The sequence below is a fragment of the Mustela putorius genome, unplaced genomic scaffold, assembly GCF_011764305.1.
Source record: "Mustela putorius furo isolate JIRA1106 unplaced genomic scaffold, ASM1176430v1.1 tig00003834_pilon_pilon_pilon, whole genome shotgun sequence".
NCBI classification, from domain to species: domain Eukaryota; kingdom Metazoa; phylum Chordata; class Mammalia; order Carnivora; family Mustelidae; genus Mustela; species Mustela putorius.
Window position 1 is genome coordinate 127806334 of NW_025421987.1, and position 27539 is coordinate 127833872.

Sequence of the window (27539 nt, forward strand, 5' to 3'; positions counted from 1 at the left end):
TGTTTTTCAACCACAGATAATGAAACAACCACCAATTAAATTTGATCCAAAGATACTGCATCTCCCGGCACTTTCAGGTAGGATTATAGCAGCCTGGTTACATATAGACTCTTAGAAGATAGATATGAATAAGAAATTTAATAGCAAATGGAATATCTTATTTATTAAGTAGCTGAGTTCCTGTTTTCTTGCCACCTGATGATTCTTGGGACAGTGCTGTGTATGTTATAAATCTGTAATCCATTTGTGCCAGGCGTTCACCTTACTCAGCTGAAAGTTCCTGTAAAGCTGTGTGGACCCTTCTCTTGCCCTTGCCTTTTGTAGATCCACTGACTTTCCAACACTTATGGTGCTCTTGTGGGTACAGAGGGTTGGAGACCACAATGAAGAATTGAGATTCTAGGGGTGCTTAGATGGCTCAGTTGTTAAGTGTCTGCCTTCGGGTCAGGTCATGATCCTAGGGTCCTGGGATCGAGCACCATATTGGGAAGCCCACTTCTCTCTCTCTCTCTCTCTCTTCCCCTGCTTGTGTTCCCTTTCTTGATGTGTCTCTTTCTGTCAAATAAATAAAATCTTAAAAAAATAAAGAATTGAGGTTCTATTTCAGAGTGGGGCAGTTAACAAGGGGGTCAGGTGGTTCACTTTTGTGGGGATGGTGTGGGAATGGGGATACTTCAAGGATGATTGTTAGGTTTCCTTTCACGTAATGGGAAGTCTTATTTGGGATGAACATTAGAAATTGTTTTATACCTGGGGCACATGGGTGGCTCAGTGGGTTAAAGCCTCTGCCTTCGGCTCAGGTCATGATCCCAGGGTCCTGGGATCGAGCCCCGCATCGGGCTCTCTGCTCAGTGGGGAGCCTGCTTCCTCCTCTCTCTGCCTGCCACTCTGCCTACTTGTGATCTGTCAAATAAATAAATAAATAAATCTTCAAAAAAAAAAAAAAAGAAATTGTTTTATACCTTAAATTTTGATGGATATTGTTTGAGAAAATCTATTTGCAGCTATTAAGCTCGAGCCAGAAAAAATTCATTTTCCTAGCTAGAGTATAATCTATAATTTAAAAGCAACTCAAAGTAAATTAAAAATAAAATGTGTTCAAATTTAAATAAACTGCCAAGTAGGGGCACCTGGGTGGCTCAGTGGGTTAAGCCTCTGCCTTCGGCTCAGGTCATGATCTCAGGGTCCTGGGATTGAGCCCTGCGTCAGGCTCTCTGCACAGCAAGGAGCCTACTCCCCCCCCCCCCCAACTCTCTCTGCCTGCCTCTCTCCCTACTCTGATCTCTGTCTGTTGAATAAATAAATTAAAAAAAATCTTAAAAAAACAAAACAAAGCTGTGCCAAGTAGAACCATATTCATGAAAACCTTGGAGGAGTATTTCAAAATAATATTCCTTCCCTTTGTCCCTTTATGTTGAGTGGCTTTAGGAAATTATTATAGGTTATTTTGTTTAAGGATAGAAATTAGCTGAAACTGTTAATTTTAGATGGCATCTCATGGCCCAGTTTTTGTTTTCTGTTTGTGGAGGGTTTGGACTTGGATTTTCCAGATGACTTTAGCTACAATATTAACGTGTTATTGAAAGGTTTCATTGAAACCTTTTAACAACTGTGCAGTTCTTGGCTTTTCAGATATTTTAAGGCTAGATTGCTTTACTTACAAAAGGCTATCTTGCTTTTTTGTAATACAATTTTATTTAGCTTTGTATTTTGTAGATTCTGGGTTGCAGGGTGATTCTCCCGTGGGCATCTGCACAGTTTTCCATTCACATAGTGAAAAAGTCTCCATGGGTAGAAGAAGAGGGATCTAGAAGAATAAATAAAAGTGTCATCTTTGGAGGACTTTATGGTTTTGACATTATAAAGTTAGGATTTTCTTTGTCCTCATTTTAGCTATTGAAATTCTGTGTTCCATTTATTTCTCTTGTAATGTTTTCAGTTTTTTTTTTTTTTTTAATTTTTACATGATACCTACTTTGAACCTTTCCTTTCCTCTCCAGTGGATAAGTTAATATTTCTAAAAGACCAAGATTGGAATGACTTTTTACAGCAAGTGTGCTCACAGATCGACTCCACTGAAAAGAGCACAGGGGCCTCCCGAGCCAAGCTCAATCTCCTTTGCTATCTGTGTGTTGTGGCTGGACACCGGGACGTGGCCACCCGGCTCCTCCATTCCCCGCTGGTACGTAGTTCGTTGTAAAGACTCCTTTCATGGTCCTCACAGCATGCCTTTTGTATGTAACTTTTGTATTTCTGTTGAGATTAAAACTTTAGTGCTAAAATACTAACTTGATCTAATTACAGTAGAAAAAAATGATTTATCAAGATTATAGTTTGACGGAGTTGTTTAATCCTCATGTCTGAGATCAGTTTAATAGACAGTGATCTTTAACTTCTTCTGTTGTCTCCTAGTGCAGGATTCACATTTCAGTTGTCTTCAGGTCACATGCATTAGTCAAGAACAAAGTGTACATCTTACTTTTTTTTTATTCTAGTTCCAGTTGCTAATCCAGCATTTGAGAATAGCTCCAAACTGGGATATGTAAGTAACATTTATATTTTAATTATTCATTAAATAGTTACAACATATTTATCAAAAGCACATAGTTCTAAGTTATTATATACTGAAGTAATAATTACTCTGAATCCTAAGCAATCATAGGCATCCCAACTGTAAATTAAAAATATTTCAAAAATAGGCCATATACTATTATAAATATAATTCTAGGATTATATAAACTACCTCTGGAAACTTTGTTACTCTTCCTCTTATGAATATTCTTTATTAAACACTTGAGCCCTATGTTTTATTTTTGCTTCCTGCAGAGTTTTCCCTTGTGATTTCATCTTTCCCGTACATGATGCATGACTTCCTTATGATGTTATTTGAAATCTAATGGGATTATGCTCTGTAAGCTCCTGATGGAAAGATACATATTTTCTTATTATGTAGGCAACATACCATGGTGGAAAAGCACATTAGATAAAGTGTTAGAAGGCTCTGGGCTCTGGTAGCCAGCGAGACCAGGCCAGATGATTACCTCTTTCTTTTCTTTTCATTCTTTTTTTTTTTTTTTAAGTTTTATTTTATTTTATTTTTTCAGTGATCCGTAATTCATTGTTTATGCACCACACCCAGTGCTCCATCAATTTGTGCCCTCCTTAATACCTACCACCAGGCTCACCCAACCCCTCACCCTCACCCCCCTTCACTCCAAAACCCTCAGTTTGCTTCTCAGAGTCCCAGTCTCTCATGGTTGGGGGAAATCAGAGGGGAAAACAAATCATGATTCCCTCTTTCTGAGTCTCAGCTCTGCTGGGAGTCTGTGTGTGGCTATGAAATTGCATGGGCTTTGCATTCACACAGACCTGGGTGTGACTCACAGATCTGCCCTCTGGGTAAATTACCTTAAGTGCTGAGCCTCAGTTTCCTCAACTCTAAGATGAGGATAGTGTATACATCAGATACTAATAATTACCTTTCGAATAAGCAAGTACAGGAACTACTTTGCACTGGTGCCAGATTCTTCCTGGGTGGGTAGCAGATGTTGGAGACTGGAGGTTGCAGTGGCTGTGCTTGGTGTGGTCAAGCCTGCTTATCTTGTATTCTTGTTAGAAAAGTACATGAAAACAACAGTGAGGGTATTTGTGAAATGTGGTAATAGCACTTATTCCAGAATGGTGAAATTTGGGGGAAATGAGGTATTCACAAATGCCTTTTTTTTTTTTTTTTGATAATTTTTGTTATGCATCTTCTGAGGTTACTTCCCCAAGGTAAAACTTGGCATTGCAAATAGGATTTTTAGATATTTTTTGAGCATGTAAAACTTTGAGAAGGTTTGTGGTGTGATCACTAAAAAGAAACCAAACAAAACCTCACACTTCAGCTAAACTTATATCCTTGAATGGGGTGCCCCCTGCTGACTTACAAAAATCGACTTTTTTAAATCCTTTCCAAGGACTGCCCCCCCCCCCCGCCATCTTTTAGATTGAAACTTCATTATAAAACAGCTTGTGTTTGAGGAAAGTGATAAATAATAAGGTAGTCAAATCCTCTGCTTGGAACCTTCTTTCTATTTGTCTTCCTCCATTCAAACACCAGTTCTTCCAGCAGGGCCTTCTCTGACCTAGGTCATATCCCCTTAACAGCATATATGGGTCCTCAACTTAGCTGGCGGGTAGCCACTGTTGAAGTAGATGTGTTTATTCCTTGGCTTTGTTCAGCATACAAAAAAACAAAGTAGAACAACATAGAATTTGTTTCTCCGAACCGAGGTTCTGGATGGTGGGGACGTGGGGGAATGGGCTGGGTGATGAATATTAAGGAGGGAATGTGTCAGCACGGGGTATTATAGGAGAATGATGAATCACTGCTCTCTACCTCTGAAACTAATAATATATGTTAATTGAATTTAAATAAAATTAAAGGATGTTTTGTTTCTCTTCCCCTTATGTATCTACTTTTTTGAGAGAGAGAAATAATGAAGGGGCTGAAGGGAGTGGGAAAGAGATAATCTTAAGCAGGTGCTGCATAGGTTCTGCACTCAGCATGGAGCTTGTTGAAGGGCTTGATCTCATGACCCTGAGATCATGACCTGAGCTGAAATCAAGTCAGGCACTTAACAAACTGAGCTACCCAGGCACCCCATATGTTATGCATTTTTTAATGTCATTAACAATTTGTCTAAGATTTTTTTCAAGGTATGCCTTTTCTTCTATGCTAGGAATGTCTGGTCATTTAATTTACCCTGTTCCCTATTTTTGGATAATATTGTAACATTATAAATAATATGTCAATGAACATTTTTGTGTTTAAATCTTGGTGCCTATTTTTTTTTTTTCCTGAGGGCAGATTCATAGAATTAGAACAAATGAGTAGAAGGCAATAAATAATTCTGATAAAATGCTAAAACATTCTTTAGAAACATTGTATTGACATGCATTCCCAGTTGGTGTTTATAAAAAATGCCCTTTTGTTAGAACTTTCAATAGTGGATATTTAAGAAATTTTGTATCCTTTGCCAATCAACTTTACTGAGGCATGTAATCCACATATAATAATGCATAATATTTTAGTATATGTGCTGCCAAAGTGAGCACAGTAATGCATAATATTTTAATTAAACTGGTTTGGGGCACCTGGGTGGCTTAGCGAATTAAGCCTCTGCCTTCAGCTCAGGTCATGATCTCAGGGTCCTGGGATCGAGCCCCCAATTGGGCTCTCTGCTCAGCGGGGAGCCTGCTTCCCCGCCATTTCTCTGTCTGCCTCTCTGCCTACTTGTGATCTCTGTCAAATAATACAGGTATTTTTAAAGATTTTGACTGTGGAAATATACATCATATGAAATTGACCATTTTAGTGAGGGTATTAAGTATATTCACAGTGCTGTGCAACCATCACCACTATCAATTTCCAGAACTTTTTCATCATCCTAAAAGGAAGCCATTACCCATTAAACTTTAACTCCCCATCCTCCTTCTCCCAGTCCTGGTAAACTTCTATTCTACCTTTTGTTTCTCTGAATTTGCTTATTCTATACCTAAATTAATTGGGATCATACGATATTTATCTTTTTGTGCCTGGCTTAATTCATTTAGCTTAACGTTTTCAGAGTTCAGCCATGTCGTAGCATGTATCAGAAGGTCTTCCCTTTTTAAGGTAGATTAATATCCCCCAGATGTATATGCCACATTTAAAAAAAATTTTTATTATGTTAGTCACCATACAGTATGTCATTAGTTTCTGATCTGTTCCAAGATTCATTGTTTAGGTATAACACCCAGTGCTCCATTTTATCTTTTTACCTGTTGATGGGTACTTAGGTTGCTTCTATCTTTGGCTATTGCAATTAATACTGCTGTGAACATTGGTATACAAATATCTGTTTGCGTCCCTGCTATCAGTTATTTTGGGTATATACTTAGGAGTGGAGTTGTTGGATTATTTGGTAATTCTATCTTCTCATTTACTGAGGAGACCTCATACTGTTTTCCACAGCGGCTGTACTATCTTACGTTCCTTCTAGCAGTGCATAAGGCTTCCAATTTGTCCACATCCTCCTCCTGATCATTTTTTAATAGTAGCTATCCTGATGGGTGTGAAGCTGTACACCGGCGTGGTTTTGATTTGTAGTTCACTGATGACTAGTAATGTTGCGCATCTTTTCATGTATTTGTTGACCATCTGTTTTTCTTCTTTGGAGAAATGTCCATTTATGTTCTTTGCCTGTTTTCTAATTGGGTTGTTTTATGTTGTTGATTTGTAAGAGTTCTTCATATCTTCTGGCTGTTACCCTTTTATCAGATTAGGTGACTTGGAAATATTTTCTCCTACTCTGTGGGTTGCCTTTTTGCTCTTGATAGTGCCCTTTGAAACTCAGATTTTCCACTTTCTCTTTTGTTGCCTGGCTTTTAATGTCATATGCAAGAAATCATTGCCAAATTCAGTGTCTTAAAGCTTTTTCATTTCTTAGAGTTTTACAGTTTTAGCTTTTGTATTTAGGTTTTTGATCCATTTTGAGTTAATTTTTGTGTATGGTGTTAGTAAGGGTTTGACTTCATTCTTCTGCACGTGTATATCCAGTTTTTCCAGCACCATTTGTTGAAAAGGCTGTTGTTTCCCCATTGATTGGTATTGGCACCTTTGTCGATAATCTTTTGACCACATATGTGAGGGTTTATTTAGTCTAAATACCAGTCTTTATGCCAGTGCCAGAGTGTCTTGATTACCATAGCTTTGTAGTAGTTAAGTTCTGGAGTCAAAGTGTGAGACCTCCAACTTTTTTTCTCTTTTTCAGGATTGTTTCTTAGTTGGGGTCCCTTGGGATTCATATAAATTTTAGGAAGGATTTTCTAATTTTTGGTATAGGTTTGACACTTGAATAAGGTAAAGTAAATGTTCATCAGTTTTTAAAATACAGTTTCTCTGTAAATTTTGTTGCTCTGCTTTACCTTTTAGTTGATTGGATTTCATTTTTTTCAGTAGTTCTATTTTTTTCTTTTTTCCTTTCTTTTTTTTCTTTTTTAATTCAAGATCTCTGAGTGTCTGCTTCTCTAGTTGTTATCTCCTCAAGGTTTTGTCTCTGGTTTTAGGGTTTAGGTACAGGGGGCTGACGGAGACCTTCTTGTGCCCTTGGGCTGGTTCACCCCTGTGCCGTGCTTCGGAATTTGCCCTCTGTTTGCACAGCTCTGGAAGACTCAGGACCAACCTGTCTTTTTTTTCTTCTTTATATGTGACTAGTTTGATTGTTTCTCAGTATCTAGATTTTTCTTTATTCTAGGCCATGAAATTTTATTGGAATGCATATAGGTATTTTCACTAATTTGCTATGCCAGATTAAGTTTAAGTGCTTCAGGCTTTCTTTAGCTTCCCTGTTTCCTTAAGATCACTTCTTCTGTGTTTCATCCTTTTTCTGCTCCTGAAAGTCCTGTGGATGGGTGTGGGATTTCCTGTCTCTCTCTCTTTTTTTTGTTTTAAGATTGATTTATTTGTGACAGAGCGAGAGCAGGAGGGATAGAAAGAGGGAGAGAATCTCAAGCAGATTCCGTGCTGAGCATAGAGCCCAACACAAGGCTTGAATTTATGACCCTGAGATCATGACCTGAACTAAAACCGAGAGTCAGACACTTAACTGAGTGCACCACCCAGGTGCCCCTCCTGTCTGTTTACTCTTCTTTCCCTTTTGCTTTCTCACTCTTTTGCTGAGATAGAATTCATATATCAAGATTCACTTTTTTTGTTTGGTTTTATTGAGTTTATTTATTTATTTACTTGAGCCGTTTTAAGTTCACAGCAAAATTCAGAGGAAGGTATAGAGAGTTCTCCTATGCCTCCTGTCCCCATACAGGCTAGCCTCCCCTATTATCACCCCCCACCTCTATTAGAGTAGTATGTTTGTTAGAACTGATAAATCTATATTGGCATGGTATAATCACCCACAGTTCATAGTTTATAGTTTAATCTTGGTTTATACATTCCATGGGCTTGGACAAATGCATTATGACCTGTATTGTCCTTATTGTATGGAATATTTTCATTGCCCTAAAAATTTGTGCTCTGCCTATTCATCCCTCTGACAATCACTGAAATTTTACTTTCTCCATCGTTTCACCTTTTCCAGAATGCCCTACTGGTAATCCTACAATAATGGGATCCTACAATATGTATCCTCAGGATTGGCTTCTTTCACTCAGTAATAGGCATTTAAGGTTCCTCCATCTCTTTTCATAGCTTGACAGCTCATTTCTTTTTAGTGCCAGATATCTCCTCGTCTACATGTACCACAGTTTGTTCACATACTGAAGGACCCCCTGGTTGTTGCCAAGTTTAGCATTTATGAATAAAACTGCTGTAAACACCGTGTGGACATATGCTTTCAACTCCTTTGGGTAAGGCCCAAGGAGTAGGATTGCTGGATTGTTTAGTAGGAGTATGTTTAATTTTGTAAGAAACTTTCAAACTGTCCTCCAAAGTGGCTATACTATGTTGCGTTCCCTTCAACAATGAATGAGAGTTCCTGTTGCTCCATAGCCTTGCTAACATTTGGTGTTGTCAGTGTTTTGGAATTTGGCCATACTTAATTGGGTTTAGTAGTATATTGTTTTAATTTGCATTTCCCTGGTGACATATGATGTGGAGTGTTTTCTCATATGTGTATTTGCCATCTGTTTGTCTTTTTTGCTGGGGTATCTGTTAAGATCTTTGGCTCATTTTTTCATTTGGTTGTTTTCTTACTGAGTTTTAGAGGTTTTTGTATATTGTGAAAGACAGTCTTATATCAGGTATGCCTTTGGTAAATATCTTCTTCCACTCAGTAGCTTGTCTTTTCATTTTCCTTATGTTATCTTTCACAGAATAGAAATCTTTCTTTCTTTCTTTTAAGAGAGAGTATAAGCAGGGGGGAGTGGCAGGGAGAGGGAGAAGCAGGTTCCCCTCTGAGCAGGGAGCATGATGCAGGGCTCCAGGACCCTGGGATCATGACCTGAGCTGAAGGCAGTCATTTAACCAACTGAGCCATCCAGGTGCCCATAGAAGTTTTTTTTTAGATAACGTTCAGGTTATTTATTTCTTTTATGGACTGTACCTTTGGTGGTTGTATCTAAAAAGTCCTTGCCACACCTGAGGTTATGTAGATTTTTTTCTCCTATGTTACCTTCAAGCAGTTTTATACTTTGACATCTTACTCTTAGGTCTTTGATCTATTTTGTATTTTTATAAAGTGAGTAAGATCTGTTTCCAGATTCTTTTTTTTTTTTGCATGTATATTAGCATAATTTGTTGAAAAGACCATCTTTGCTCCATTGTATTGCCTTAGCTTCTTTGTCAAAGATCCTTTAAGTGTGTTAATGTGAGTCTATTTCTTAGTCCTTTGTTCTGTTTCATTGATCCTTTTGTTCTTTGTTAATACCACACTGTCTTGATGACTGTAACTTTGTAGTGAACCTTGATGAAGTCTAGTGTTGTGAGGCATCTGAATGCTTGTACATATGTATTCACTGTAGCCTCCTTGCCCTGCTTGGAAAAGAAGTTGGTTGAAGTTTCCCACTACTCTAGGGTATACTTCCACTTCTTTGTTACATGGTATGTAGTAATACCCTTTGTAGTTTATACTGCTTTTAGTTACAAGGAATCTTTTTCTCATTTAGTGATGTTAGCCTAAAATTCTTTTTTTGAGGTTCATATTGAAAACCCTGTTCTACTTTCTTTGACCTCATGCAGTGATATAGCCACTCCTTTCCTACTAAGGTGTTTAGTTACCTTATATTTGATGTCGATGTTCTGTTTATTCAGGGCCTACTTGATGCAAGGGACTCTCTTGATGTTGGCATTAGTGAGCAGTACCAAGGCCTTGCCTTCGTTGGCTTTCTAGGCTGGTGGGGGAACAGATAATAAACAAGTAAACACATGAAGAAGGAAGTACTTTTAGATCTACTCTGTCTAACGTAGCCTCTAGCTGTATGTGGTTATTAAAATTTAAATTTCAAAGTAATTCCACAAAACATTCTTAACTTGTACCAGCTCTATTTTAAGTGTTAAATAGTCACATGTGACCAATGGATACTCTCTTGAATAGTGTAGATATAGAACCTATCTGTCACTGCATGAAGGTTATTGGCCAGTGCAGTTTTGCATAATGTCATGAATATGGGGACACTTCTGAGGTACAGTGTAACAGGACACTAGGGACATCCGAAGTGGTGACATTTAAGAGGAAAGCTGTTTATGAGAAGTCTTTTTTGAGGGAATCATATATAGGATGTAGTTGTATGTAAGTATTTGGTATAAACTGAGAGGTTTTTATTAAATATTTCATAATTTAAAACTAAGAATGTTAAGATAGTGTGTCATCTCTTGTTCTGATAGGGATTGTATCTGCTGAGATTGGAGAAATTAATCTTGAAATTAATGTTGTAATACATTTTTCTTTTAGTTGAGTAAGTATTGTAGACAGTATTTACTTTCGTACATAGAAAAAAACAAGTTAGTGTTTGGAAGTACATTTGGATTTGCCCTAGAACCAAGATAAGTTTTTGCCTTGCATCCTCTAGTTCAGTAGTCAGGTTTTTTTTTTTTTTTTAGTTTTTTTATATTTATTTATTTGACAGAGAGATCACAAGTAGGCAGGTAGGGAGGCAGGGGGGGGGGGGACAGAAGCAGGCTCCCTGCTGAGCAGAGAGCCCGATGCGGGGCTCGATCCCAGGACCCTGAGATCATGACCTGAGTCGAAGGCAGAGGCTTAACACACTGAGCCACCCAGGCACCCCAGTAGTCAGTTTTTGATAGTGTTTTATCATTATAAAAAAAATTTTTTTGTAGTTAATCCATCTATCCCTTGAAATTGCATGCATGTGGAAATTGAAGCATAATTCACTTGGCTGTGGTCACAAAATGGGTCAGTGGCAGAGCAGTGATGAGGTGCTTTTTCTTATAACTTTTTGGTCCAATGTCCTACCAAATCTTTTTCAAAATGCTCACTTTTATTTATTTATTTTTTCTCATTTAGTGATGTTAGCCTAAAATTCTTTTCTTGAAGTTCATATTGAAAACCCTGTTCTACTTTCTTTGACCTCATGCAGTGATACAGTCACTCCTTTCCTACTAAGGTGTTTAGTTACCTTATATTTGATGTCGATGTTCTGTTTATTCAGGGCCTACTTGATGCAAGGGACTCTCTTGATGTTGGCATTAGTGAGCAGTACCAAGGCCTTGCCTTCGTTGACTTTATTTATTTGACAAACAGAGGTCACAAGTAGGCAGAGAGGCAGGCAGAGAGAGAAGACAAAGCAGGATCCTTGCTGAGCAAAGAGCCCGATGTGGGGCTTGATCCCACGACCCTGGGATCATGACCTGAGTTGAAGGCAGAGGCTTTAACCAACTGAGCCACCCAGGTGCCCCAAAATGATCACTTTTAAAGAATAATCTTGTTAAGACCATCTTTTCAACACATGGTGTTGGGGAAAACTGGAAAGACACATGCAAAACAATGAAACTGGACTACTTTCTTACACCAAATACAAAAGTAACCTCAAAATGGAATAAGGGCTTACATGTGGGACCTGAAACCCTCAAAATCCTAGAAGTGAGCATAGGCAGTGATGACTCGGACATAGCCATAGCAACATTTTTCTAGATGTCTCCTGAGGCAAGGGAAATAAAAGGAAAAATAAACTCTTGGGATTACATCGCTGTTTCCACAGCGAAGGAAACAAAACTAAAAGACATCTTATGGAATGGGAGAAGATATTTGCAAATGATCTATGTCTTACATAACTCAAGACATAGAAAACAAATAATCTAATAAAATGGGCAGAAGACCTAGACATTTCTCCAAAGAAGACCTTGACGTGACAGCAGACACATGAAGAGATGTTCAGCATCACTGACGATCAGGGAAATGCAAATCAAAACTAGTGACCTATCCCCTCACACTTGTCAGAATGGCTAAAATCAACAAGAGACCAGTGCTGATGAGGATGTGGAGAAAAAGGAACCCTCTTACACTGTTGGTGGGAACGCAAACTGGTGTAGCCACTGTGGAAAATAGTGTGGAGGTTCCTCAAAAAATTAAAAATAGAACTACCATATGATCCAGTAATCACTACTGAGTATTTACCAAAGAATACAAAAACACTAACTCAAAGGGATACATGCACCCTTATGTATTTTGTAGCATTATTTACAGTAGTCAAACTGTAGAAGCAGCCCAAGTGTATATCGATAGGTGAATGGATAAAGAAGATATAATGCGATATCATTCAACCATAAAGAATGGAATCTTGCCATTTACGACAATATGGATGGAGCTGGAGAGTATGATGTAAGCAAAATAACTCAGCCAGAGAAAGACAAAAACCATATGATTTCACTCATATATGGAATTAAAGGGGAAAAAAACAACCAAACCAGAAACCAGACTGTTAACTATAGAGAACAAACTGATGGTTACCAGAGAGGAGGTGGGTTGGGGGGGATGGGTGAAACCGGTGACGGGGGTGAAGGAGCAGACTGGCCCAATCACTATATTGTACACCTGAAACTTCTGTAACACTGCTTGAAGTACACTGGAATTAAAATTTAAGTAACAGTGTAATGTTTTTTATTTAGAGGCAGGATGCTCGTCATACAAATGCCTAGGACTTCTTTAATTTGTAAATGTTATGAGATTTGAAATCTGTAAGAATGATGTCTGTGTGTTAGAGTTCTGATAACATGAATACTTTCCTGTGGTCCTTCTTGGAGTCTGATTTGTTTCCCTCCATGGGTCCTGTGTAGTTAAGAACCTGAAAAGTTAAGAGACTTTCTGGCTGATATACACACTGATTAGCCCAGAGAGCATGCAAGCATCAATATGAATACAGTGCTTAAAAAAAAAAATACAGTTCTCATCAACTCACATGTCCAACTATTTTCTCCAATTAAAAAAATCTTTTGATTGAACTTTTGCAAATCATCTGAAAATGGTATGTAATAATTTATTGACCTTATTTTCTGTTGAATAATGATACAGAAACACCTCACTAAAACTAGTAGTTTTTGGAACAATATTTGTAAGATCAAAGATTGTAAAAAATTTCTATGAAAGTGGAAATATAAATATTTATTTAACTGTTCTGTTATTTTTTATCACTTATGAATAAAACCCTTGGTCTGCTAATAAGTGGGACCTAACCTTTAGCCAAATACTGCTGTACCCAGAAGTAAAAGGGTTCATTACATTTTTTCTCCTCTGGTTAAGGTCCTTCATAAAGTTTATCTGGCATTCTACCTCAAAAGCCCAACTTGTTCAGCTTGAGTCGCTATTAGACTCAATCCCCTGCAGAGGGCATTGCTGCTCTTGTCCCTTCGTGTACACGAGGGCCATATATGTGGGGGAGTGAATGCTCATCCTAGCACGCCTCATTTTGATCTTACGTTACTGCTTAGAATCGTGTAATGTAACTAACTATGGCTAGTTACTTGGGTCTCTAACTCTCTTCTTCAGAGTTTATTTTTCTCCATTAACAGACGGGCCAAGGTTGCTCGGGCGATTGGTTTACTGGCCTCGCACACAACTGAGCTCCAGGAAAATACACCGGTTACTGAGGTAATTCTCTTTTATTATTGGAATGTTACAAATGACAAAAAAAGGTTGTTCTTGACTTTGTAATTTAGAACATGCAGCTTTCATTGACCTTCACTTAAGTTTTCTTTGTGGAATTGTGGCAATTATAAAATAACCTCAGTAGACCCTTAGGCATAAATACAGCTGCACATTTACAACCTATTCTGTTATTAAAGGTGATAACGGTGCAGCTAAAAGGCTTGTGGGCTTTATTCATCATTATTTCAGGAATTTTTGGATAACCCTTATTTCATTCCTAGTTTTCTTTTCTTTTCTTTTTTTTTTTTTTTTAAAGATTTTATTTATTTATTTGACAGAGAGAGATTACAAGTAGGCAGAGAGGCAGGCAGAGAGAAGGAGGAAGCAGGCTCCCTTCTGAGCAGAGAGCCTGATGCGGGACTCAATCCCAGGACCCTGAGATCAAGACCTGAGCCGAAGGCAGCGGCTTAACCCACTGAGCCACCCAGGCACCCTCATTCCCAGTTTTCTTGTAGCTCACTCAACATTTTATTATACTTAATTTATTTCCTAGTTGAAGCACAGCTCATACTTCCAATTAAAATCCTTTCAATCCTGAGTTTCATGTTTTTTTCCTCACCAGTTGTCAGTTATTTCGGACAACAATCCAAGTATTTAATGGCCATGCATGCTTGAAAGAGATTTTGAAATATTTTGAAAATACTGCTATTGGGAAGTGTTTAGTAAATCTAAGTCCCATCAAGTGAATGCTACAATTGTACTGCCTTTCTGAGTATCCTTTACCCCTTGGACTAGGGGAATGTCAAGAGTCGAAATAGGCAAAAAGAACCAAGGCTTGTAAAGGCCAGGGCAAGAACTTCTGAAGGAAGGAGAATTTGGGAAGAAGGAAGTGGGAAGAAGAGATGGGGTTTTTGTAGAACCAGGACCTGATGGTGTGGTAGTTGGGGCTTGAGGAGGACTTGTTTAGCCAAGTATTGTCCAGTAGAACTTTCTGTAGTGATGGAAAATGTTCTGTAACTTTGCTTTCCCAGCCAGTTGCTGGGATGGCATCCCAGTTATCCCTGGTCTGAGTGGCCATGCACAGTTAATTTAAGGTCCCTGCATTTCCTTTGCTCTTAATTCCATCCCTACTTTCTGCAAACTGCAAACTGTGAGATCCCTGTGTCACTAAGACTAACCTTTTTCTTGTTTTTATGGGACCAAAAAGAATGAATTCTGACCTTAGCAATCCCTGATGGTACCCAACTTGGCTATCAGAGATGTATAAGCTTGACTTTTCTAAGACCAAGCAGATAGGGCACTATCACTAAGCAGAGAGGCTTTTAGCTCAAAAGTTGGGGGGCTTCTTCTGACGACTCAGAGGAAGGGTTTCCAGTGAAACAGAGTGGTACTCTAGGAGATGAAAGAGAAGTTAAAATTCTATGACAAGTCCTGACATTCTAGAGGACATTCCTAAATAATCAGAACAGGCAGCAGTACTCAGGAGCAGTGTGCCATGAAGAGTGAGACCCTGAAGATGTAAAATAGGACCGTTGAATTAAAATGTTCAATAGGTGCCAAAATGAGTGGGGTGAATACTTTAGGAAGCTGAGTTAGTGGATTTGAAAATCATCTGCATGAATTCTTTTAGGATTCAGAATGAAAAGAGAAGAGTTAAAAATTATTAACTACAAAATCTGTTCTGCTGTCCGGTATGACAGACACTAGCCCAAAATGACGTTTGAGCTTTTGAAAAGCAGATAGTCTGAATTGAGATGAGCTTCAAGTAGAGCTCACATACCAGATTTTGAAGACTCAGTATGTGGGTATGGGGGGGAAGCATCTCACCTGTAAACTTTTTATAGATTACATTTTCAAATGATAATATTTTGGATATATTTGTATCCAAATATATACATTATTACAATTAATTTGTAATAATTATTACATTATTACAATTAATTTCCTTTTTATTTTTTGATGTGGCTCCTGGAAATATTAAAATTACCTTTGTGGTTTGAATTGTATTTCTGTTGGACTGTACTTGTCTAAGATAAACATAATGGGATTTCAAGGCTAGATCAAAGCAAACATTCATGAAAGAAATAATAGAAGAAAATTTCACTCTGAGCTGAAGAAAGACTCAATCTTTAGATAAAAGGTTTCACCAAATGTCAGGCAAGATATTGAAAAAATGTACACATTTAGACCTATACTGGTGAAATTTGTAATTACCAAGAGAAAAAGAAAACCAAAACTCAGGTTATAAACAAAAGCAAATTAGACTTGCATATAACTTACTTGTAACCCTACAAACTTACTTGTAACCCTACAAGCTGAAGATATGGAAAACAATAGAAATAGAACAAAACTTCAGGGATTGTGTGACCTTAAATTTCTCTGTGCAGCTGCCCTGTTGCCTGCTTGTGAGGACAAAAGGAAGACTTTTTCAGAAATTCAGAGACTCAGTCTTAATTTCACCAACATTTCTAAAAACTTGAACTTGAGCAAGGTACTTGACTGGCTCCCTATAATCAAATTTTCAGGTAAAGAAGCAAATATAAACAATGAATCATTAATATTTAAATCCAAATGATAGCTGTTAATGTGACATGTAACCTAGAAAGAATGAATTCTTCATAAAGAATAAATATGCTCTGAAAATATTAATGGTAGCATGGAAGTAAATTCTACTTTGTTTTAGAAGATCTGGAAGGGAGAGAAGGGAATAGGAAAGGGCGAGACAAATTGCTGTTCTTTTACTAATTGAACATTTTTTGAGTATCTCTTACGGGCATGGCAATTTATTACATGCAGGAAGACCATTACTTGAGGCAGGTTCTTATCTTATTCTAGAAGAAATTCATAGATACGGTTTTATTGTATTGATACTCTCTTGTTCCTTGTTTGACAAATATATGTCAGTGGCTGTGTATATACAAGGTACTCTCTAGGTACTAAGGTGCAGTGTTGAGCAAGAGAGCTAAAAATCCCTGTTCTGATGGAGTCCATGTTCTAGTGTGAGGAAAGAGTGAGAATGAGCAGATATGTAGCATTGGGCGGTGATAAATGCGATGAAAAAGATAAAAGTAGACTAGGGGTGTTTGGGAAGGATGAGGTGGTGGTGGCACCATTTTAGATTGGTTGGTCATCTAAACCCAAGATGGAGAGGAACATCCAATCAGAGACCTGAAGGGGTCGGTGTAGTGGGGGGACATTTCCCTCAGCTGGGGAAAGGGTGAATAGCAGGTGCACAACAAGATTGGTGATGGAAAAGTGGTTGGCATATTTCGAGGAACAATGCAGAGGTGATGTAGCTGGAACTGAGCAAGAGGGAGATTCAGGAGAAGGACATAGAAGATGAAGTTACTGAGATAGCTAGGGACTTGGTCATCCCAAGCTTTGTTGTAAGCCCTGGTCAGAACTGGGATTTTATTCCAAATGAGATGGGAAGCCATTAGAGGAATTTGAGCAGGGGAGAGAGCCTTAATAGGGCTTATGTTCTAAGAGGATCACTGTGTTACAAGGACAGGGTTAAGGTAGAATCAGAACACTAAGAGCCAGTGGTATGTAGTAGTTCAGGTGAGGGGTGGTGGTGACTTCAACTAGGTTTGTAGTGGTAGATGTGGTAAAAAAAAAAAAAAAAAAAAAGACTTTATTCTGGATATATGCTTTCTGGTTAGATCTCAAAGTGTTGACAGATTGGCTGATTGCTGTGATATTTGAAGGCAGACTTTAATAACCAGGTCTAGCCAATATAAATTCTAAAATTCACTATGAAGAGTATTGAGGCATCAAGCAGCAAGTCTGAACGAATCTCCTCATCATGGACAGTGTCCTAGACATCAGTAGGACATTCCCTGGGGAAAGATTGATGTATAGATTCAGGAATATCCAGGGGCTGTGAAGGTTCTTGTTTAGAAGATTCTTGCCTCTTGATGCCGGATGTCATGAAGGAGAGGCGGATGTAGGTAGATGTCATGGAAGGTGTGGTGGTGAGGGGTGCCTTGTGGCAGAATCTGGGAAGACAGGCTGGAGGCCAAGACTGGAACTGAGAGGTGGTCTGCACCCCTGTGGTGTCCTTGTGCTTGGGGCTTCCTGTGGCGGTGACTGCAGACAGTACGTTGTGCTGTTGTAGGAATTCCTGTGGGTCTGAGCAGAAAGCCCCTGCACTAACTGGGGACCTGTAAGTCATCCGGAGTGATGTGCTCAACGCACTCCTGGCTCCATGCTGGTGGTCTGTCCCCCTGGTGATTGCTGTTGTCACTGAGGGTGTTTGGTGGGGGCAGTTCTGGAAGCATCTTTGTCTCTGTGCACCCAGGTTGTTCCTTGGCCCGTGCTTCCCTCCCTTTATCGACTGGGTACCTCGTGTTTTCAAGATACTAGCCTACTCTTGTTGCTGTTCCTTATTAAACATTGCATCCTCGATGTTGCCTGTGTTGACGCTCGGAGAGGGATGGGTGTTAATTCCTGAGGTTCTGGTGTCCTTCATTCATGTACTGTTCTTTTCTGGGTGTTTGCTGATGTTTTATTAATTTGAAATGAAACTTGGGAGAAATTATACTTACTTTAAAAATGCAGTAATGTGTCATGAGTTATTTGGGAAACTTCTGAATTATGCATATTGTAAACTAAGTTCCTTTGGATAGTGAGAAGTTCCCAGAGTAACCTGAAATTGTGCCAGGTGCTCCTGATGATGCCATCTTCTATTCTGTTATTTCTCACACTTTTTCATTCTTAATTCCTGCTATGGACTGTTGTGACAATTAAAGCAGCCACTAGAGGGCACTCAAACACTGGAAACAAAGTTTGACAAGTGGATTGTATCTTCAACTTGAAGAAGCTGGCTTAATAGGTATACAGCCCAGTGTTACATCTTTTCCCTGGTTTTTGGATTTTTTACTGCATGGCCCGTGATTTTATTCCATTACCGATTATTGCCATTTGAGATTAATGAACACCTTGGCAGCCTATCCAGAAAAATAGTCCTTTCAGGGGATTTGAGAACCACATGGAGTGCATTGGTGAATCTTAGCTTCAGAACTCTGGAGACCCAAGTTTCTGTAATACTCATAATTGTGGGTGTTCATAGATATTTCTCAGTAAATCATGAATAAAATCTCAAGTGTGAGATATATCCTGATTTTGGCCGTAGGTTTACTGCTGGTGGACCCTTTTCCCATTGTGACTGAAGATTTTATAGACACTTTAAAGGCATAGAACCTCATTTTATAATTTATCTTTGTATCCCACAGTGCCTGGTCAGCAGAGCAACGAGTATTTTAGGCCCTGAGTCAATGTTGAAAGGTTTAATAAATGATTAAAAGAATAGTAGGGAAATATGGCAGTATAATTTGTTATGGAGAGAAGAGATGATGGAAAGCTATTTTGCTGTCCTGATGGTATAATTTAAGTCTCTTTCATCTAATTCTATCACCAGTGGCCACAGAAAAGAGCTAGTTATATTCTCCTAGATGTATTTAGAAGCATTTATTCCATTCTCTATTTTTTTTTTTTTAAAGATTTTATTTATTTATTTGTAAGAGAGAGAGAGAGAGTGAGAGCGAGCACAGGCAGACAGAGTGGAAGGCAGAGTCAGAGGGAGAAGCAGGCTCCCTGCGGAGCAAGTAGCCCGATGTGGGACTCGATCCCAGGACGCTGGGATCATGACCTGAGCCGAAGGCAGCTGCTTAACCAACTGAGCCACCCAGGCGTCCCCCATTCTCTATTTTTTGTACTGAAAGAGATAGCCAGCTTCTTAAGCCTATCTTCCTAGATAATACACTCACCCGCCCCCCGTAATGATAATGATTCTTATGTGTAATAATTTTAAAGAAATATTCTTGATGTTCTGCTGCATAGATTGTCTTATGTACTCCTTGTGACTATAAGGAGAACAGTAGCTAAGGACTGAAAAACTGAACTTGCGTCTAATCAAGGCTATGCATCAAAAACAGTTCACAGGAAATACAGGTGATTAAGGACCATGCAAAATGACATCAAGAGGGTGGGATAAAATTTCCGACATTCCAGCTTTGGCTAAAACAAATGATGATTTGTTTTTAAAAGATGGCACTAAAACACTATAGGGAAATGTTTGAAATTAAAAGACTTAGAGCCTACATTATCTAAATGCAATGCAAGACCCCATTTCAACGCTGGTTCACTGAAAATTTACAAAATGGGACCATCAAGAAAATGGCCCACAACCACCAGAAACCTCATTGCTGGATAAACTGACCCTGTGCATAAAGAAACTTAATGAGACCAGATTTGGAGCATGTTCCAGACTTACTTTTTAATTAAACCCTCTAAGTTTGACTCAGATGGAGGAGACTGCACTTCTCTATATCAGGACAGATTTTAAATTAGATAAGGACAGTGATACCTTTAATCACATTGTCAAGGAAATTACAGAAGCTGTTCTAGTTCAATGAAAACTCTGTAGGTAAATGGAATGTCTCCATAATCCCATTATATAAGATAAATAAGTTTCACTTACTAGATAGATAACTATTCAGGGGACCATTGAAAGGAAACCAATCATTTATTAACAATACAATACACAGACTGCTAAGCCAAATTCAAAGGAATGTTTTTGTTCTGACCCACATTTAAACCATAGCCATTCAAGATGGGCTGAGTTTTGGATTGAATAATTCTTTACATTTCTGTGACTGATAATGATATATAATTATATATTCAATTTTTGTTACATATTTAGGGTTTAGGGAAGTAGGGATTACTTTGTGCTTGCTTCTTGATTTATAAGTAATAATGTTTTTTATTTAATTGAAGAGGTACAAATATACAGAAATGTGTGCAAAACATACATATCCTGCTCAATGACTTGTCACAAAGTAAAAACCCAAAGTCCAACTGGGTCAAGAAATAGAACATTACCAGCGCAACAGAATACCCCTTATACCTTCTTGTGATTACTCATCTCTCCCTTTGCTCTACAGGTGACTATTACTGTAATACATAATAATATGATCATTGTGCCTGTTTTGAATTGTATTTAAGGCATGCCATATGACCTGTATTCTTTGGCTTATTTTGTTCCATGTTATGTTTGGGGAACCCTTGTTGTTTTAGGTACCTGTAGTTCATTTTCATTAAATGGATATATCACACCACTGGCGATGGACATTGGGTATTTTTTCATATTTGACTGTTATAAGTAATTCTTGGATGTACATTTTGATATACTTAAGTCAGCTTTCTTTTGGGTCAACCTAGGATTTAGAATTCCTAGACAAAGTGTTTGGATATGTTCAACTTTAGAGGGTAATCTAAATGATTTTCTAAAGTTATGGAAAGCAAAAATCCTTATACCAATGAAGGAATTTTCGGTATTCTGTATTCTCATAAATACTTGGTTTTGCTATAAGATCTTGTTCAAGATCTACCAAGTTCTCCTTTATTTTGAACATGAATGAGTGTTGAATTTCGTTATAGGACATCTATAAAGGTGATGGCAAAGTTTTTCTCTGTATCTCTATTAACAGGTATAGTTGGCATTCCTAAAATTAAATCATCCTTGTGTTTTTAGAAGAAACTCCACTTGGCTTGTGATATATTACATTTTAATAATCTGTTGGCTTTTTTTGTGCTAATGTTTCTTATAGATTTGTCCCCATTTTTCTTTTAGAACATCAGTTTCTTAAAGAATGCAAGTCACTTTTTTTTTTTTTTTTGTATTTTATTTATTTGTTAGAGAGCGAGCGAACGCCTAAGCAGGGAGAGAGGGAGAAGCAGGCTCTCCACTGAGCAGGGAGCCCAGACATGGGACTTGATCTGAGGATCTTGGGATCTCAACCTGAGCCAAAGGCAGTTCTTTAACCGACTGAGCCTCCAGACACTCCCCAAGCCACTTGCCTTGTAGAATGTTCCACATTTTGGATTTGTCTGTTTTTTTTTTTTTCCTTTTGTTTTTCTAGTCCCTAAAGTTCCTATAAACTGTAATTTAGGTCAAGAGGCTTAATCTGATTAGATTCAGATTAAACTTTGTTTTCAGGTAAGAACTTACAGGTGATGTTGGTGTTTCATATTTCATCATAGGGGGAAGCCTATAGTGTCAAATTTCCCCTGTTAGTTTTACTTACTTTGATCCCTTGTTAAAAGAGGTGATGCCAGATATCTGCATTGTTGAGGTATGTTTCTTCTTGGCAGTGTCACTTTAACTGTCATGTTAAATATACAATAAGGACATTTGTATGGATTATCAATTTTGTTTTCACCTTTTTCTAAATTGAAATGGGCAGTTTTGGTTTATGACCTCTTGATGTACTAGCTGTCATTGATTGCTATTATTTTTTTCTCTTTTCATTCTCAACAAAATCACTAAGTTCATTATGCTATGCAACATTGTTATTGTTTTTTGAAATTAATTTTCAAGCTTTATTTTGCTTTTTATGTCCTTTTTTTTGATAGGATAAACACATTTTGTGATTTAGTTGTGCAAGAGTGAGAACTCCTAAGAGTTCTTGACTGAAGAAAATGGACATTGTGTTATTTAGGCTCCTACTGAATTGGGTTTAGAATTAAATTTTATGTTAAGCAGTGGATATATGGTGATTGGAAGCATTATTTAACTTACAGATTTCTCGGAACATTGCGTGCTTTGGGAACTCTAGACATAGGATGTGTTGAACTGCATTTAGAGACAGAGCTCCTGTATATCGTGGAGGTCCTGGTACAGAGTGTTCAGCTACATAATTGCACCACTTCTGCCCACCCCAGGGTAGGGGGGTGGTGCGGGCGTGAGTACTGCAGCACCTCATTGCTAGCATGGCTGCCCACGCGGTATTCTGCCGTGGTCCTTATGTGCCACAGTCTTTTTTTTTTTTTTTTTAAAGATTTATTTATTTGAGAGAGAGGGAGAGAGAGAGACAGACAGACAGACAGAAGGGGAGAGGTGGGGGAGAGGGAGACAGGGATAGAGAGAGAGACAAGGGGAGAGAGAGACCGCGGGAGAGAGAGAGAGAGAGAGAGACAGAGACAGAGACACACACACACAGACACAGACACACACACAGATACACAGACACACACACACACACACACACACACACACACAGGGAGAGAGAGAGAATGAATAAGAAACTTCCTGCTGAGCAGGGAGCCAGATGCGGGGTTGGATCCCAGGACCCTGAGAAGATGAGCTGAAGCGAAGGCAGATGCTTAACCCACTGAGCCTTCCAGGCACTGAACTTACAACTTTCTTGAAGAATCGATGATACTTATACTTTCTGGCTGTATTTTTAGGTGTGTTTTATGTACATATATGAAACTGTTTCTCCATGTTACATTTATTCTCATTTTTTCTTCATCATAATCTGAAAATACTTCAGTAGCAAAAAAAAAAAAAAATTAGAAATGCAGGATAAAATGAAGAGACTTTAAAATACTTAGCTGAATGTCGAAGGAAATAAGGGAAATTGTCAGAAGTCAGAAATAGGGAGAACTAAGGGCGCCTGGGTGGCTAAGTGGATTAAAGCCTCTGCCTTTGGCTCAGGTCATGATCCCAGGGTCCTGGGATCGAGCCCCACATCGGGCTCCCTGCTCAGTAGTGAGCCTGCTTCCCCCTCTCACTCTCTGCCTGCCTCTCTGCTTACTTGTGATCTCTGTCTGTCAAATAAATAAATAAAATCTTAAAAAAAAAAAAAGAAATAGGGAGAACTAAAATCTGAAATGGAAGACATTAAGGCTGTTCAGGGCAAGTGGGCTGGTGGTTCTTGCTATTAGAGTTTTGAGATTTGATACAATTTAAGAATAGAAGATGAAGCTTGAGGTTTTCCTGAAGCAGTTAGTTGGAAAGAAGACCATTGAAAGGCTACTTCTTCTAGTAAAAGGGGCATTTGGAACTGGAGAAATTAAAAAAAAATAAAATAAAAAAGAGCAACTCACCTGTCTACATAGGGAGATAGCAAGGAAGATTATCAATTTTTTTTTTTTTAATCTTTAACTCTGAAAAGGGAAAAAGTATCTTCCATATAAACTTGTCACTGCATGGGGGGGCAAAGGAAGAGGGAGAAAATATTTCTTTTTCTTTCTTTTTTTGGTTAGGACTTAAAAAATGAGTTACTAGAATGAGTTACAGGTGCACGTGGAACATACCTCAGACAGCAATGACCCTCCCTCCTCCTCAGTTCTCAACCCACAGAACCCCTTCCTTCTACAGAATCAAATATCCTTCTTTCAGAGGGATCCTTGCATGTGTGTGTGTTTGTTTTTAACTTCAAGTTACAGCATTTTAATCACACAGTTCAGCACTTTGTTTTCAGTTGGTGAGCGAGAGCATCTGAAGTGAGCTCCACACTCAGTGCAGAGCCTGATGTGGGGCTCGATCACAGGACCCTGAGATCTGAGCTGAATAAGAGTTGGATGCATAACTCATTGAGCCACCCAGGTGCCCTTATATCCAGTTTTTTAAGTTTCCTCATGTTTGTGGTATAAATTTATACTTCTTCCAAACTGAAAAATTAAAAATCAGACATGGGGTAAAGTTCTGGTTCTGGTAATGGTCAAGAAGCTATAGTGGGCTAACGATTTTGCCTATAACAATAACAAATCTGGACAGAATATAAGAGCAAAAGTACATAAAAGCTAAAGAGGATATACTATTTTTTAAAATTAACATATGTTTTTGTTTCAGACATACAGCTCTGTGATTCATCAGTCTTATAGAACACCCAGTGCTCATTACAACACCTGTGCTCCCCAATGTTTATTACCCACTTACCCTGTCCCCCCACTCCTCTCCCCTCCAGCACCCTCAGTTCGTTTCCTAAGATTAAGAATCTCTTATGGTTTGTCTCCCTCTGGTTTTACCTTGTTTCATTTTTTCCTCTTCCCCTACAGTCCTCTGTGTTATTTCTTAAATTCCACACATCAGTGAGATAATATGATAATTGTGTTTCTCTGATTGACTCATATTGCTTGGCATAATACCGTAGTTCCATCCATGTCATTGCCAGTGGCAAGATTTTATTTCTTGATAGCTGTGTAATACTCCAGTGTGTGTGTGTGTGTGTGTGTGTGTGTGTGTGTATACATACACACACGCCACATCTTTATCCATTCATCTGTTGTTGGACATCTGGGCTCTTTTCATAGTTTGGCTGCTGTGGACATTGCTCCTATAAACACTGGGGTGCAGGTGCCCCTTCAGATCACTACATTTGTATCTTTGGGGTAAATACCCAATAGTGTAATTGCTAGGTCATAGGGTAGCTCTATTTTCCATTTTTTAGGAACCTCTGTATTGTTTTCCTGAGTGGCTGTACCAGCTTGCATTCCTACCAACAGTGTAGGAGGGCTCTCCTTTCTCTGCATCCTTGCCAACATGTCATTTCCTGACTTGTTAATTTTAGCCATTTTGATTGGTGTGAAGTGGTAGCTCACTGTGGTTTTGATTTGTATTTCCCTGATGCCGAGTGATGTGGAACACTTTTTCGTGTGTTTTTTGGCCATTTGGATGTCTTCTTTGGCGAAATGTCTGTTCATGTCTTCTGCCCATTTTTTTTTTTTTTAAGATTTTATTTATTTATTTGACAGAGAGAAATCACAAGTAAATGGAGAGGCAGGCAGAGAGAGAGAGAGAGGGAAGCAGGCTCCCTGCCGAGCAGAGAGCCCGATGCGGGACTCGATCCCAGGATCCTGAGATCATGACCTGAGCCGAAGGCAGCGGCTTAACCCACTGAGCCACCCAGGCGCCCCTTCTGCCCATTTCTTGATTGGGTTATTTGTTCGTTGGGTGTTGAGTTGGTAAGTTCTTTATAGATTTTAATATAATATAGATTTTAATTATAATAGCCCTTTATCTGATATGTCATTTGCACATATCTCCTCCCATTTTGTTAGTTGCCTTTTGGTTTTGTTGACTGTTTCCTTTGCTGTTTAAAGGCTTTTTATCTTGATGAAGTTGCAATAGTTCATTTTTGCCTTTGTTTTGACTTTGGAGGTTTCTCTAGCAAGAAGTTGCTCTGCAGCTTGAGGTGGAAGAGGTTGCTGCCTGTGTTTTTCCTCTAGGATTTTGATGGATTCCTGTCTCACATTGAGGTCTTTCATCCATTTTAAGTTTATTTTTGTGTATGGTGTAAGGAAATGGTCCACATGACTGAGGACACACTATTCACAGAAGGGAGGCAGACTTTAAGAGATGTACTTTTAATTGGGTTATCCCCTGCTGGAACCATGAATTCATGCAAGGGAACAGAGTTCAGGTAGAATACAGCACTCTTGCTGGGCCAAGGAACTGTGTTTGGAACTTGGCACCGTTAGACAGGAGTGTTTAAGAAAAGGAGTGGGGGGGAAGTCTTTCAATAGCAAAGCTATGAAATATGCACACCAGTTCCTCTGTAGTCCTTAACTAACTTGGAAGCTCTGTGTGTGCTGTATGGAAACCGGCATGGAAACCGGCAGAGAGTGGCAGCTGGGAGGTTGAAGAGTTCAGCAGAAATTTCAGCAGTTGCCCAGTGCTGGGGATATCAAGGGTTTGGGGGTTAAGTCCCACCAACTTAAGAGGGGCTTGATAAATACCATGGACTTTTCATTGAAATTCTAGGAGGGCTACACTTTAGATCTAAGAACTGTGCCCTAGGACTAAAGGAAAACCAAGTCTTCATAGGGTAGAGGTGATTGGCCATTATTTTAACTGATTGACAACAAAACTCTATGTTCTTTATAGGAAAGTAAGATTATCCACAGTGTTAAGAGGAGAATCTCTTTGTTACCCTCAGAGATTTCTTAGATTTAATGCCAAGAGCATGATCCATAAACAAAAGAAATCAGTAAATTGGACTTCATCAAAATGAGACTTTTGCTCTGGCAAAGCCCCTGTTAAGATGATGAAAAGGCAAACTACACATGGGAGAAAATATTTGCAAACTACATATCTGACAAAGGACTCATATTTATAATAGCAAAGAACTCTCAAAACTCAAGAGTGAACAAATGTAACCCCCCCGCCCCCCCAAAAAGAAAATAGGCAAAAGACATGAGGGACATTAAACCAAAGAGGATATATGGTAAATAAGTACATTTGCTAAATATATTTAGCAATATTTTTCATTAGAGAAAAGCAAACTAAGATTGCATCTACATGTGTATTAAAACAATTAACAGATAATAAAGTTGAGTTCTCCCTGAAAAAAAAAAAAAACAACATAATCATGACAATACCAAGTGTGGGCAAAGATGCTGAGAATTGGATCTGTTTATATTGCTGGTGGAAATGTAAAATGGTACATCAACTCTAGAAGACATTTTGGCAGTTTTGTAAAAAATGAAATCTACATTTACCATATGAATTAGCTGTTTTTCTCCTGGGCTCTCTTTGAAAGAAATGAAATCCTGCATTCATAAAAAAGTATATATTTGACTATTCATACCAGTTTCGTCATAGCCCAAACCTGAAAATACTAAAATATCCTTTAATTTTTGAGTCCTTATATACAGACCTTTGTGTGTCTTTACCATGGAATAGTACTTCACAGTAAAGAGGAACTATTTATAATTGGGTGGATATCAAGGGTGTTATGCTTTGTGAAAGGTCAGGTTATATATTATTGTTCAAATGACAAAATTATAGAGCTGGAAAACAGACAGTGGTTGCTAGGGGTTAGGGATACTGAGAGAAGAGTGAGAGTTTAACTGTAAAGGCATAGCAAGGTTTTGATGATGGATTAATTCTGTATTATGACTGCATTCAATTCATAGGATTATGAATTTGATATAATGAAGTAGAACTCTACGTACATATTGTACTAATGCCAAATTTCTGGTTTTTGATGATGTACTTTAACTGTGTAGGATATCAGACACACTGGAAAACTGGAGGAAGAGAATATGGGATCTCTCTGTACTACTTTCTGTGGCTCCCTGTGAGTTTATTATTAAGAAAAAGTATTTTATATTTCCAACATCTTTACCTCTCTAGTTTTGTGGGTTTTTTTTTTTGTTTGTTTTTTATTT

The 27539-nt window shown here is 38.4% G+C and overlaps 1 protein-coding gene across 9 annotated transcripts in view; it reads left to right on the forward strand.

Annotated features, from left to right (window-relative positions):
- Nucleotides 1–27539, forward strand: part of ULK4 (unc-51 like kinase 4) — a 653086-nt gene that overhangs the window by 33756 nt on the left and 591791 nt on the right. For all 9 annotated transcript variants that reach the window (XM_004754228.3, XM_013057115.2, XM_013057114.2 and 6 more), the window contains exons 14-17: nt 17–77; nt 2001–2182; nt 2496–2542; nt 13505–13583. In XM_004754228.3, coding sequence (XP_004754285.1) covers nt 17–77; nt 2001–2182; nt 2496–2542; nt 13505–13583 — 369 coding nt within the window. The remainder of the gene's footprint in view (nt 1–16; nt 78–2000; nt 2183–2495; nt 2543–13504; nt 13584–27539) is intronic.